This window comes from Aulonocara stuartgranti (genome assembly GCF_965226115.1).
Source record: "Aulonocara stuartgranti genome assembly, chromosome: 1".
NCBI classification, from domain to species: Eukaryota; Metazoa; Chordata; class Actinopteri; order Cichliformes; family Cichlidae; genus Aulonocara; species Aulonocara stuartgranti.
Genome location: NC_138939.1, coordinates 14,702,745 through 14,716,515, shown reverse-complemented (window position 1 = coordinate 14,716,515; position 13,771 = coordinate 14,702,745). Strand labels below are relative to the sequence as shown.

The window sequence follows — 13,771 nt, the reverse complement described above, 5'->3', positions numbered from 1 at the left end:
CTTCCAGTAAGGTCATACTATTTTATGTCTATATTGAGACAGCTTTTAAATGAAGACATACACACTACCTAAACTAGTTATAATGCTGATTGTTGTGCATGCGTTTTTTCTACGCTGCAATAAAGTTAGCCACAATGGGAACTTTAATCAGCCTGAAATGAACCCAGCCTCACAAATGACGCTTTAATTAGTGGTCTGGCAACTGAGACTCCCAACTAACCCCTGCTGTTCCTAACAATTTCCAACTGTAATACTCTCGAACTAATAAAAATACAGCATTTCCACACCACTTGTTGTCTTACAGTCTTTACAGCAAATTCCACTATGCCACTCTAAGTCTACATCTGACTCAACAGCTTTGCCTTATCAGCCCCGTGGCATATAATTTAAGCCTATTTGTTACCAATTAACTCAATGTCTGATATGAGGCCCATTGTTTTATAACTAAAATTCAGTCAGCTGTAGCAGAAGGACATCAGACCCAAAGGCAAAGAGCAGTCAAAAGTTAAATTCGTCTAGTGATAAGTAATGTCACATTAATTCATAATCAAGTTTTAAAAACAAACAATAATAAGAAAACCTATTCAGTGTAGAAAAGGTAAGAAATGTGAGCTGCATATCTGTATATATGATGCATTTGTACGCCCAGGTGAATGTACACTCTGGGACTCCTGGAAATATCCTGGCTATTGAGAAATGCTGCACTAATGAAAATAAAACTGATTATATAGACTACCCACAGAAACAAATGATACACCTGTCAAAGAAAATGAGAAAAGGCAGGAGTCCAAGTGGATTAATACTAGTCTTTGAGGTTAGTGTCTTACAGTAATCCATCACATTAATTCCCTCAAAAGAAGAAAAGCAATATAGACTAAAGCGAGCTCATTGATTTTGGTAATATGTTCAATCAGGCAAAATGGGAAACTCCAAGACAGAAATCAAAATGATCTCGCCTATGTTTTTCATTTTGTTTTGGCAGTGACAGTATTGGATAAACAGCTTCACATACAATTATGATCCCAAATCCCAAAGGCTCTTTGGTTTCTGCTCCTTTTTCTTTGCAGCTGGTCAAATGGGGGTTGGACAAATTACAGCATCCTTATGATTTATGGCAACAATAATGCTGACGACACACCAACACAGTAAGCAAGAGCATGATTACAAGTCCCCTCTTTCATGAGCAACAAAGTTAATAAGTGCCAGTGACCAAATGCCACAGTTAATGAAGGAGCAAGTTATTTTTGGACGCTATGAAACTGAGCATAACCACTTGTGTGTGACTTCCTACACACTTTTTCAGATACGCTATAAGACAGAAGGACAAACAAAACTAAGAAATTTACCTTGCTGGAATAAGGTCCAGGGATGAGCAGTTTTAGTGCCTGTCGTTTCAGCTCTGTCAGCCTTGCATTGCAGTTCTCACACCATATCCCTCTTTCACTTCCAGGGGAACTTCCACTGCCTGAGGCCGGCGATCCTGTCCCAAAACCTGGTGAGCCACCTAGCGAACCGGGTGATCCTGTCCCAATGCCTGGGGAGATGGTCCCAGGTGACCCAGAGAAGGATCCTGGTGAGGAGATTCCTGAGCCTGGAGATGGTGTTCCCGTGGAGCTGGGCATGGAGCCAGCACCCTCCGGGGCGGGGCGTGTACCGGAGCGGGTGGTCTCATCATAGGCTTTTCGGTACCATGTGTCCGGGAAGAAGGAGGAAGATTTGGTCGGCGATGTGTCAGGGACCTAAGAAAAAATTTTCCGAAGAGAAAAAATTAATGATGGTGTATTTCCAAGATGCAAATTTTTACAGTCACTGCAGGAAAGTCAAAATATGTATATAATATAATCATTGTGTTTATGTGCATTACACCGACAGCACATGGCCAGTATATCAATCTGCACCTGCCTTTGTGTACTAATATAGAGATATGTTTCTGAAATAAAGTTAAAGCAAGTAAACATTTCTTTAATTAAAAATTCAACAACTAATTGTTCTGCTTTAACAAAAAAATGAATACCCAAATCACAGATTCAGCATCCATTGTTATTCCACAATCAACACTAAAAATGTTGATTTCTCTTAAAAGAAAAAAGGCTAAGCAGACACAGAGTGTCCTGTGAATAACCCACACAGGAAATGTGTGATCAGGGATCAAGATTAGACGGAGTCTTACCTAACATTAGGACATTAAATTAGACAGACATTCAGTTAAAAACCTACAAACAGAGAATGACATTAAACATTTCCTGCAATGGAACGACAAGTCATCCTACTGAGTGCTTCCATAAACCACTAAATAGGATTAAGCCAGGATAGACCTGTTATTTTGTTCTACTCAACCACATGGGAACATCAAACAAGCAGCAAAGAGTGGAGAATTTGATCTTTTGCGGCTGGGTAAATCCAGTCAGAGAACAGACCCATTGATGTGGTGGAGGCTGTAAAGGTTGGGCACTCCTGTGATCTTTCTCTCGAGGGCTATAATAAGGCAGCAAAGAGTTGAGGCTGATAAATGGGAACGCTCAATCATCTCCAAATGAAGAGGTGGTTATATTGTGCCAAACGGCGTGTTATAAATTATTGTTAATTAGTCTTTGTAGATGATAGGCAGTGACACAGGTGTGACTATAATAGTCTTCACTGATTTAGCACTTTGGTGCTCAGCAAGTGCTACTTCTGGGGATCATTCAGTGAAAATGCATGCCAGCGTTGTGACACCATAACACCATAAGCACTGATATTTGAAGTGTGATCTTCACAAAGCAATCAGCAGTAGGAACACAAACCTTACAAGAACCTTCAAGTTTCATGTTTATGTCACCCTGAAAACGAAGCAAACGGCAGTCTCCTATAAAAATGGGTGGAGTGTGAGATGAAGTGCATGCAGCAGTGAACGGATGATAAGTTTTAATGTTTACCAGGCTGATTGGGAACAGAGGTGTGTCCACCCCTCGGCTGCTGGAATGAATAACCTACCCCATATTTTCTGCTCCGGCTGCTCACAGACCTCTCCTTAGTCCCCGACAGTGAAGTCATGTTGGAGGTGAGAGGAATGGGGAGGAGGAGAGGAGAGGAGAAAGAACCTCTGCTACAGCTTCACATCCAAAAATAAATAAATTAAAAAATAAAAAATAAAGACCACCGGATCAATTTCAATTAACCACACGCCCCAGCAGTTTGCTCTTCTCGGGCTGGTGGTAACCTCACGCCACTTCCAGATGCATGATGAACCCAGTTACATCCCCATGCTGCGTCTAAGAGACACACAATAAAAAAATCACAGATGGTTTCGGTCTCTTCTTAACAAACCGCACGGTTTGTTGCGTCTAAAATAGCCCTCGAATTACTCCTAAAAGCACACAAGAATCACACAGGTCGGTGAAAAAGACCGCTCCCCTTCAGCAGAGTCTATGAGCTGAATGAAGCTCTCTGTTCAACAGCGCTCTAGAGTGGCACCGCACTCAGCCCAGCCTCTCTCCATCAGCTCTGCGTCTCAGGCTGGCCAGGTAAAGCAAACACCCCCACCCCCCTCAGGGGGTAGCTGAAATTCCGACGCACGGCGCAGGTCTCCTTCTCTAACTAGACCGTGTGAGATTCGGCTGGTTCAGACCACTGCTACAGAAGTCATCTCCTCGTTGTTTGTACTTTGAGTGTTACTATCTGCGCCCTCCTCTTGACTTCCTGCGGCTCCGCCGAAGCCAGCAGTTGACTGAAGAGACAGGAGCAAGAACGCACATCTGGATGAAGGCGGGGCCAATTTATCCCTCATCTGCCTCAGGCCAATGCACGTCCAAAGGTGCCAGTTGAGTGACAGGTGGATTTCTGCCTGATTAAAGTGGAAAGTGGTGGAGTTTAGGAACATAACTTTAAGGTGTTTAAAAAAAATTGTAAGCTTTCAAGTCATTTTGACCAAAGCTATAAAAACTTTGTATTTATGCGAGATTCATTTTTGGACAGTATGGACTGAGAAAAAATATACTTACATATAAATAACAATTAAACCGATTTTCTATGAGGAAAATCCAACGAATGGAGGCATTTCAAAGACTTTACTTATTTATTTGTATTTTATTTTTTTTAGTTTGGTGTCTTGGAAGTACTTGGATTTTAATTCCTGATTACAGCCCCGAAAACCTCTCAATCAAGCAGGCAGTGGTATCAGATAGAATAAAATGGATGAAGAAAATCATCAAATTACAACGAGACTAAAAAATGTTAAATAACTGTGTACTCAGTGTCAAAGACATCTCAGCCCTGTTGCTGTAAGCTTAACCACCGGCCTTTGACCTCTGTCAGTCAAACAGAAACAAAAACAAATAAAAAAGTGTCAATTGTGACTTTTCAGCAGGTAAAGCTGTAGGGTGGTGAGCCCCTAATTGAAGAAAATATCTGTAGAAAGCAAAGCTAGGACTGTAGCATTAAGATCCAAGCATGAGCAGCAGCAATACTTCTACGTGATGGAAAGGTTTAGGAAACCCATGTGAACACAGGATGAGTGGTCACACAGTGCCCTCTTTTGTTCCCAGGAGGGCATTGCGGTTGAAACCAGACACCAACAGGTAAGTGAAAGTAGACTGTTGAACAGACCTGTTTCCCATCCTTTCCCACTCTTTTTCCTTTTTAATGACTGCGTAATCAGAGAAGATTTTGCTTTTTTTCTTTCTTGCTTAGTCTTTCACACTTTTTTACCAGAAGAGATTTTGCTGCACTAAAGGTGAGTGTCGATTTTAGAGAAAGAAGTGGTATTGTGAGCGCTCTGCAGTTGGGTAGTGTCGCTTTGACTTACACTTTTAACACAGAAATTTCAAAAAGAAACAAACAAACAAAAAACCTACAGGCATGCTGTTTTTAATTTTGCAAATGGTTAGCACGTCTAACAGGACAAAAGTCCTGGGCTCAAATCCGGGGTTGTGTAGCCTTGCTTTGTATAGTCTGCATGTTCTCCCTGCCCATAATTGTGAAAGTGGACTTGTGTGGTTGTCTCTAGGTTTTCGCTCTGCGAGAATTTGGACAAGCAGGTTGTACTCTGCTACCCCTATGATAAACTAGATAAGCTTCAACGCTGAATTAGAGCACAGCAGTAAATAATAAATAAATAAATAGAATAAAACGAAATAAATACAAATAAAAAAGATTACACGAATAGCAAAACAAGCTTTTTTATGTGTCTCTGTAAAACTCTGTGGATCTGGAAGCAAGTTACAGTAAAAAAAAAAAGTCACATGACTGTCTTTTTTTCTATGTGTGTATATATATAACTTATTGAATTTGGTAGCTTTTTGTGAGATTGGAAGACAATGTCGCTTTAGAGTTAATACAGCAAAAAATGGGGGCAGTTTCAAAAAATTCAAAATTAAACCCGGTATGTTTGGGTGGCATTTTTTCATATTACATTTTTATTTGAATTATTTAATTCTTGCCTCCTACCCATGCATAAGCCTATTAAAATCTCTTCTAAACAGTATATAGCTGCAAGTTGTGCACACATCCTGTGCTCAACCACAACACTAAATCCGTGAACAGCCAAGCGTGTCCTTCTCGCTTTTTCAGACATAAAATCACGCCCTCCGGTCCAGATGGTGGCGGCAAATCTTTTAGTGTGGTATACAGTCCACGAGAAATAACAAACATTTGTTAACAGGAATTGTCTGCACGACGCATTGCTTTCACTATTGACTGCAGGTTTTGTTTCGGGGTTAGGAACTCCTTTTTTTCGTGCAACTTTTGGTAACGGTGAATGTTTACATGCAACAACTATGTCAAGGGTTTTAACTGGAGCTAAAAGCTAGCGAGTGGCACAAAAATACCGAGTTTAGGGTTCCTAAGGTAAGTGGCTAGTTGTAGCTCTTGTCATTACTTCGCTTGACTCGGGCAGAGGTGGTCAGTCAGTCGCTATTTTTTATGGGTCTACGTCGTAGTTTGGCGGCAGTTAATTTGTTGCATTGCTTGTTTTAGTTGATCCGTACGTCAACGTTATTGCATTATATAAAGGGCGGAATAGTGACATGGCTTTAGTGTGACAAGTGGCGCATAACTACAATACGGAACTGTGTAAACCCCCGTGAACAACTTTGTGATTTGTTAGAAACTAGGTTTTTATGCCTGTTTACTAGCGAGCAAGTCTTGTTAGCAAGCGAGCGCTCTTATCTGGTTGACCTGCAGCACATCTTGGGCGTTGCGCTGTTACTGCACCGTTAAACTTTGTTTTTCAAATGTTTGTTGTGCCGTTTGCACATGTATGGTTTTCTTAAAACCCAAATTCATAAATGGTAGAGTTTCCCGTTAAAAAGGTACTTAGACGCCCAGTTCCAGGACACTGTTGTCTCCGTGACAACAGCTTTTCCGCATATTTGTGAATTCACTACGCATGTCAAGAATAACCTGCGAATATCGCGTTTAGTGCCAAACTCATCCAAGGCGAAAGTACGGCCTACTAAGCATGCCGATTGAGCAACATCGCCTTACTTTACTTTTTTTTTTTTTTTTTTAAATCAGGCATAAAGCTACTGCGGCTACCGGTTTATCCACCCTGGCGCCTACTACGGACCTTCAACTCCCCCAAATAAAGAAAATGAGCCCCGATTAATGTCAGATCGCTGGTATTCCGGTGTCCCAATGAACTCCAGGGAAAGCTTTCCACAAGGAGGAATACACCAAATATTACAGCAATGAAAGGTAATCAAAACTTTTATGAACGAGAACTCTGAGTTACATTTTAGAAAGTCGTTGAGACAGCCAGATGTTTTTATATGAACACACAAATTTACTCAAAATGACAGTAGAAAAATGACCACGTGATTTTTTTTTTCTCTCCCCCCCCTAGGTGCACCTGGAAAAACAAGGAAAAAGGAACCTAAAAAGAAGTCGCCAGAGAAAGACCCCTCAGATGCGGTTTTGTCTCCCAGCACAGATGATTCAAGTGCTGTGCCAGGCACCGGCAACTGCAGCGACTGCGGCCTTGTCTTTTCAATAGAGGCTAGTACTCCAAAAAATGAAAGGGAGAAAATGAGGTTTGCACAAGAAGCCTGCTTGACCTCCACACCAGTCTACAGCACCACCTATGATGTCCCGTCAACCATTTCAGGCTCCCCTCCTGAAGGGGAGCTACAATACACTGAGTTCATCACTCAGATAAAGGTATGGTATAAAAGTGAAATTTATATATTTTTATAATCCCACATAGCTTCAGTGAATTCAGTTTCCTTTTGTTATGTTCTGTTTTATGTCCTAATTTCCTTCGGGATTAATAAAGTATTCTGATTTAGACAACAGCGGTAGATTCACAGTCAAAACCTCAACGTAAGCGTAAGAGACCGGTTAAACAAAGACAGACAAAGACGCAAACGCAGACCGATGGTAAAACCGATGATCCTCCAGTCAAGTGCCGGCGTGGTAGGAAGCCAAAAAGAGAGACTGGGAATTTAAATAAAGAGAAATCATCCTCCCGCTCCAGGCCAAGATTTGAACTCCAGAAGGCTGAAGCAGAAAGTCAAGGTAGTGTATTATTCAGTACTGTTGTCCCCAAGCACAGCCAGTTCTGTGAAGCCACATTTTTTACATTTGTTTTTTATTTTGCACAGTCTGTCTTGCATGTCATGTGTTTTTAATTGGCATGGAGAGCTGCAGGTGTGCTCTAATTCTGTCTCTTCTTAACTCCACAATAGATGACTCCATGATGTCTTCGGATCTTTCAATAGAACTGAGTCATCATGAAGAACAGCTGTCTACTTTGTCCTACCAGAAGGATGACATAAGTGATGAGGAGGACGAGGAAGAGCTCCCAAGTTTCCTGATGCGGACAGACGAAAGTGAGCGAGACCACAAGGATAACTGGAGTCTGTGACGGTACAGGACACTGAGTTGATTTGTTTATTTTTGTTTTGACTTTCAGAGCCCCCATCCATTACCGAAGGAGCATTTGTGTGGCACAAATATAGAAACTATCCATATTGGCCTGCATTGGTGAGTACATAATGGTGACATGTGATAAAATCACAATTTAGCAGATTCTGGTTAATGTTTTCCTTTTCTTTTATTGAATCAATGCCTTAAATGCTTTTTTTATACGTGCTGTCAGTCAGCCTACTATTGTATATCTTGAATTTACTAGATGATGAATCAAAAAAAGTGTTCACTGTTAAAATGACAATAATTGCCCATGAAAAACATTGACTCACCTTTTGTTTTGTTTTTTATTTGTTGTTTTGTTTGCTGTAGGTAAAAAGTGTGAACAGAAAGCACAGAAAAGCCAGTATCATCTTCATTGATGACTCAATCATTGAGAAAAAGAAAGGGTAGGATGTTTTCTCTTTTTGCTTTGTTGTTTCTTGCTTGTCTTTAGGTGATACATACACTCACCAGCCACTTTACAAAGTACACCTTGGTTGGACATGTAGGTCCACAATGTGGATCTCCCTTTACACCATACTCCAAAGGTCATTTGAGAACCGTGAACCCACTGTCATGTTCAAGAAAGTACTTTGAGATTATTTGAGCTTTGCGAAATGGTGCTTTATCTTTCTGGAAGGGATAAAGGGTGATGGACATGGTCAGAAACAATGCTCAAGTAGGCTGGGGCATTTAAACAATGCTAAAGTGGTACTAAGGGTCCTAAAATGTGGCATGAAAATATCAATCCTCACTATTGCATCACCACTAGCAGCCTGAGCCATTGAGACAAGGCAGGATAGATCCATGCTTTCATGTCGTTTATGCCAAATTCTGATTCTACTATCTGAATAATGGTCAACAGACCAGGCACCATTTTTCCCATCTTCTATTTCTCCAGTTGGAAATGTACAATTTTTGGTGAGCCGTTGTGATTTGTAGCCTAGGTTTCCTGTTCTTAGCTGATAGTAGTGGCACCCACTGCTGCCTAGTAAATCCTAGCAATCATTGTGTGGGAAAGTCCAGTTTATAAAATATTCATGGCAGTCCAACTGGCAGCAACATCCATTTAAAGACATTTAAATCACCTTTGTTCCCCATTCTAATGCTCAGTCTGAATTTCAGCAGGTTGTCTTGGTCATGTCTACATGCCTAAATGCATCGGGTTATTGCCATGTGATTAGCTAATTAGATATTTGCATTAAGAATTTGAACTGTATCCAATGAAGTGGCTGATTAGTGTATGCACATTACTTAGTGTTGTTACATTTATGTTATTTAAATAAACGTTTCAGTTGGGTGTTTGTTTCTAAAGGTTTGCTGTGGCTCTAAAATGCTTGAAACCTTTTGACTGTGAAGAAGCTAATGAACTCATGGTAAGAACTGCTCACAGAGTATGTTCGGATTTCTGAAAATGTTCACTTGACACAACGGTAAACTGTTTTTGCTTTTTTGTTGGTTTTAAACAGTGTAAAGCCAAAGAAAGCTATGATGCTGCAATATCATGGTCCCTGGATCTCATAACCGACTACAGATTTCGGATTGGTGAGTTGCTTATGTAATGCCTCAGCAAGCAGAAACACTGTTGTGTGTGATATGTTGTTTAAACAATATTGGGATGATATCACTGAATTAGCTGCAGTACTAATCATGTTTTATCTTTGTAGCATGTGGCTCATTTTCTGGCTCCTTCATACAGTACTTTGATCACGATATGAGTAAGTTTCATCCTTGACCTGGAATCAGAAATTTCAACGAGGCTAGCACAGAATTAAAAAGTTGAATACACCTACAGATTCGCTAGGCCCCGATGTTGCTCTTGACTGCTGGTCTGAATTGGTTTAGGTTATCCTGTGAGGAGGAGGTATCCAAAGGCAGCTTCAGAGAGACTAACCATCATCAGTGATTCAACAATGGAGGAGCCATGTGATGTTAAGGAGGACAGCTTTAGTGAACAGCAGAAGGAAATAAGGTGTTCAAAGAGGTTGCTGCCAGATCGGACCCATGCTGCCCACAACCGCGCAAATGAGAAGCTCGTACATTTCATTGTCAAGCAACACATGGTCGACGCACACCTCCTGGTATGAATGACTCTGTTGCTTTTCTGCTGGTGTAATTCTTGTTCCATATCATTTAATCCAATATAGGTATACCAAGAAACTGTTCAGTGTGCATAGCAGTGACTTGGCCGATAGAGTTTTAGGGGGTGATTGTTTGTGTTCCTCAAAAAGCTACAGTTCTGGTGTCACTTCACTAAAATTATGTAAATGTTGCAGCAGTGCTGAGTAATGAGTGCTGCTTTGATCTTTTAGGACAGCCCAAACTGAAACAGAAGCAGAAAGCAGAGTTTTTTACCAGCTCAAAATAATTTAATATTCTGAGTAATTTGGACTATTTGTTTTCCTTTATGCCACCAAAGTTTTATGAGATGAAAACTCATATTTGGTTTCTGTGGCTCAACTTAGGCTTGAAACTTTCCTGCTCAAATTATGTAACTTTTCAGCTTTTGAGTTATTGACTGCAACAGTGCCGGATCTAGTGCACCGCTAACCTGACCCCACTGTGGGCTTCCCATTGTGGGCTGTGTGGGTACGCCAGTACTGGGGGTAGTGGGTTTGCCCATTTAAAAAGCCCATAAAGGGGCCCCCAAAAGGTAAAACTGCTGCCAGCCCTGTGTGGGAACACCCAACTGTGAGACCCACGTGAGAAATGTGTGGGTTTGCCCCAACCCACACAGCTTCACAGTTCACCCACTGCACAAGCACGTTTGTAGGCCACGGTTTTCATCTGTTTTTACAATACAGAATCACAATACATATAAAGACTGGGTGAGGTTGAAACACCAATCAACAACAAGGGCTTTGAAGTGCTGCAAGAGAAGAGCCCTGTTCTGCCCTACTAATGAAGTTACAATAGATCCAAACAAAAGCCTTTCAACTGTAATTCTTCGTGGAAACCAAATATGCCTTGACTTTGACTTCCTCTTTTAGCTGGCGTTACCATCTTGGAAGTTTAGAAAAAACACATGATGACCAGCTGACTTAAAACATGTAGCCACTGGTGACCTTTCATCTGAATTCCTTTAGTTGCTTTTATGTGCAGAGATCCTTTTTTTGTGTCTGTTTGTTTGTTTTTGTTTTAATAAATCTTGATTAGTTTTCACAGCATATACCAGCCCAAATGTGGATTTCAACAACTAAATCATAAACAACAATTTGTTTTGTGTTTTGTTTTTTATTTTAAACTTATTTCCAGTGTGTGGAAACAAATGCATGTCTCCTTTGGCCATAGCATCACATTTGCCACAGTTACATAGGTCTGGAAATTAAAGATAGTCAAAGACTAGACATTTAAATTCAACTTGCCATCATTTATGTTCTTCTTAGTTCCTTGTTATAGTAATGGAAAGAAGGATCGGGATAGATTTTTATTAACACTTTTTTTTTTATTTCATTTATATAGTACAATACTATGGTTATCATCAACAAATGCATATTATTTTTCTGTTATAAAGGTTAATGTTTTACCTTGATTGATGACATACCACTCATGATTATATGCTATTATTTGCTGATGCTGATAACTGTTTATAGCTGAAATGCCCTAGTTTGCCGTTAGGTAAACGCAAAGAGGTACTTATAAGTGAGTACCAATATTTTGTTTGTCCTAACTATTTATCAAGACCAGGTGTCCTATGCTCTTATACGTTTCTGAATTGCGCGCTCTGTTAGTATGACACCAGAGCAAAGTCAAAAGCCGTCTCTGTTAAGACGTGGAGATTTATTTGAATAAAGTACGGGTGGTAGAGGCCACAACGAATGTAAGCTGACCTCGATTTTAGTATACCGTACTTACAAATTTAAGTTCACCCCAGTAATGTCCAATACTTTCAGGAGCTCAACCAGTTATGCAAAGAGTGTGCCAGAGCATGCAAAAATTAAACAAACATATGGATGAATATTGAAAGTATTTGCATATGAATGCTATTTAAAAAAAAAAAAAAAAAAAAAAATTTCAGTTGCAGTTCTTTTTAAAATCTGACATCTGAGCTGCGCCACACTAAGATGTGATGGCATAAGAAACTATAATTGATTGAATAAATCTCTTCCCATTGTATCACACTTCCTACAGGCTGTGATCCATGGACAGGAGAAGTCCAGGTGGCTTCGCTCCTTCTTAAGTGACAATCGTAGACGAGTGGTGAACATATACCTTGAAGATGACCATCAGCTCGACCAAGTCTACTGCTACCTAAATGAGCTCTATACAGCAGCTGTGGCCAACGCCCCCTGCGTAGCTGATGTGAAATCCATGGATCGTGTCCCTTTTGTCCTGGATGTGCTTCTTCCTGAGGTGAGCTAAAGCCTGCATGAGTGCTCACAGGTTTTGTTTGCAATGTTTCCTGATATGCAGTTCAGTTTCTGTAGTCCAGGTGTTATGAGTTTGTTTCTGTGCAGGCCATTATTTATGCCATTGCTGGAGTGGACAACATTTCAGTAAAAACAGCAGAAGAAAAATACCTCAGGGGGCGGCGTATAAGTAACAGGTAAGACTTTCATATGTTAAATTTTTAAAAAGAATGACTTCATTGATAAATACTAATTTTTTGTTGTTGTTGTTGTTTCAGAGAAAGGCAGCAGTTTGATTTAAAGATTGAGCAGCAAATGAGGAAGAAATCGCATCCAAACACTTCCATTATTCTCTGACTGTCGGTCTGAGTGTCAAGATTTGTGACATTTTGAGTGTTTTAAGTTTTGTTTATAAGTAATGCAGCCATAACCGGTGTGCCTTGCAATCAATCACTGCACTGTTTTGTTTTTGTTTGTTTGTTTTTTTTGTTTGTTTTTGTATACTTGTAAAAAGTGAATATCAAGCATATAATAAAACCTAAAAACAGGCCATGAAATGTAATCATGAAAGGCAGTTTCATCACCTAACTTTATTCCGTAAGTGGAAATGTACACATGGCCAAATCGCTTCTCAAGCAGCTCAAGTATTAATGATCTGTCTGCATGTGCTTTTATCAGAGTTTTACATGAAATAAAAAGTGTTCTAAAACTTTTTGTTGAACTGTGAAGGTTCTCATAAACACTAAAGGGACAGTCACACAGAGACCATAGAAAGGCAAAAAACCCTCTGCAATGGTGAAGAAAGTGGTAATAAACATTCCCCCACATCAAGGTGAGCAAATGAAGCAACCACCAATGAGAGAGAAGGATACCCCTGATTCACATATGATGGGGTGGAAAACGAATTGGAGGCAATCGGATCCTGGAGCGTTTATAATTTCCATGCCAGTAATTGACAGTTGCTCTATGGACACGTCTCAATAAAAGGCCAAATGCCAATAGACTTCGTCACACCAGCAATAATAAACAGTACAGTACATACAGTTTGTGTGTTTGCTGATGTTGAGCTGATAGAAACTGCATTTGAAATTAAGTGACACTTAAAAATATTACTCCCTTTATGCCCCTTGCTCCTAGATGCCGAAGGGCCGCAACAGCTACTTATTGGTACATGCAGTCATTAAATATCGATAAATTAAGACACCGGACCACTTTGCCTCGTTCATCTCTTTTTACCTGGTGAATAATACACGAACAGGACTGCTTTCATGTGTTACAGTTTAGGTTCAAATCAGTTTGATATTTGAATGCTCGCAGTGACGTCAATAACTTCCCGCAAATCTGTGAAACTAAAAGTAACAGCCTGTTTTGAAAATGTAAGGAGTAGAAAGCACAGATAATTGCTTTAAAATGTAGGGAGTAAAAGTAAAAATGTGTCAGGACAAAAATACTCAAGTAAAGTAGAGATACCCGAATAGTCTACCTATGTACAGTAACGAAGTATTTGTCCCTGCTGTCTTTTTGTCAGAGGCACAACT

General features: G+C 40.2%; 2 protein-coding genes across 4 annotated transcripts in view; one reads left to right on the top strand and one right to left on the bottom strand.

Annotated features, from left to right (window-relative positions):
- Window positions 1-3,789, bottom strand: part of kif26ba (kinesin family member 26Ba) — a 102,958-nt gene extending 99,169 nt beyond the window's left edge. For all 3 annotated transcript variants that reach the window (XM_082527148.1, XM_082527147.1, XM_082527149.1), the window contains exons 1-2: window positions 2,974-3,789; window positions 1,347-1,739 (exon numbers count right to left, since the gene is read on the bottom strand). In XM_082527148.1, coding sequence (XP_082383274.1) covers window positions 1,347-1,739; window positions 2,974-3,033 — 453 coding nt within the window. In that variant the 5' untranslated portion in view covers window positions 3,034-3,789. The remainder of the gene's footprint in view (window positions 1-1,346; window positions 1,740-2,973) is intronic.
- A 1,766-nt stretch (window positions 3,790-5,555) lies between these two features.
- LOC309704908 (PWWP domain-containing DNA repair factor 3A-like) lies at window positions 5,556-12,945 on the top strand. Its single transcript, XM_082530398.1, has 14 exons — window positions 5,556-5,823; window positions 6,493-6,672; window positions 6,821-7,134; window positions 7,263-7,491; window positions 7,662-7,805; window positions 7,889-7,959; window positions 8,215-8,291; window positions 9,200-9,260; window positions 9,354-9,429; window positions 9,552-9,602; window positions 9,730-9,965; window positions 12,016-12,237; window positions 12,342-12,430; window positions 12,512-12,945. The coding sequence occupies exons 2-14, from the start codon at window positions 6,666-6,668 to the stop codon at window positions 12,588-12,590; spliced, it is 1,656 nt and encodes a 551-aa protein (XP_082386524.1). The 5' UTR covers window positions 5,556-5,823; window positions 6,493-6,665; the 3' UTR covers window positions 12,591-12,945.
- The last annotated feature ends 826 nt before the right edge of the window (window positions 12,946-13,771 follow it).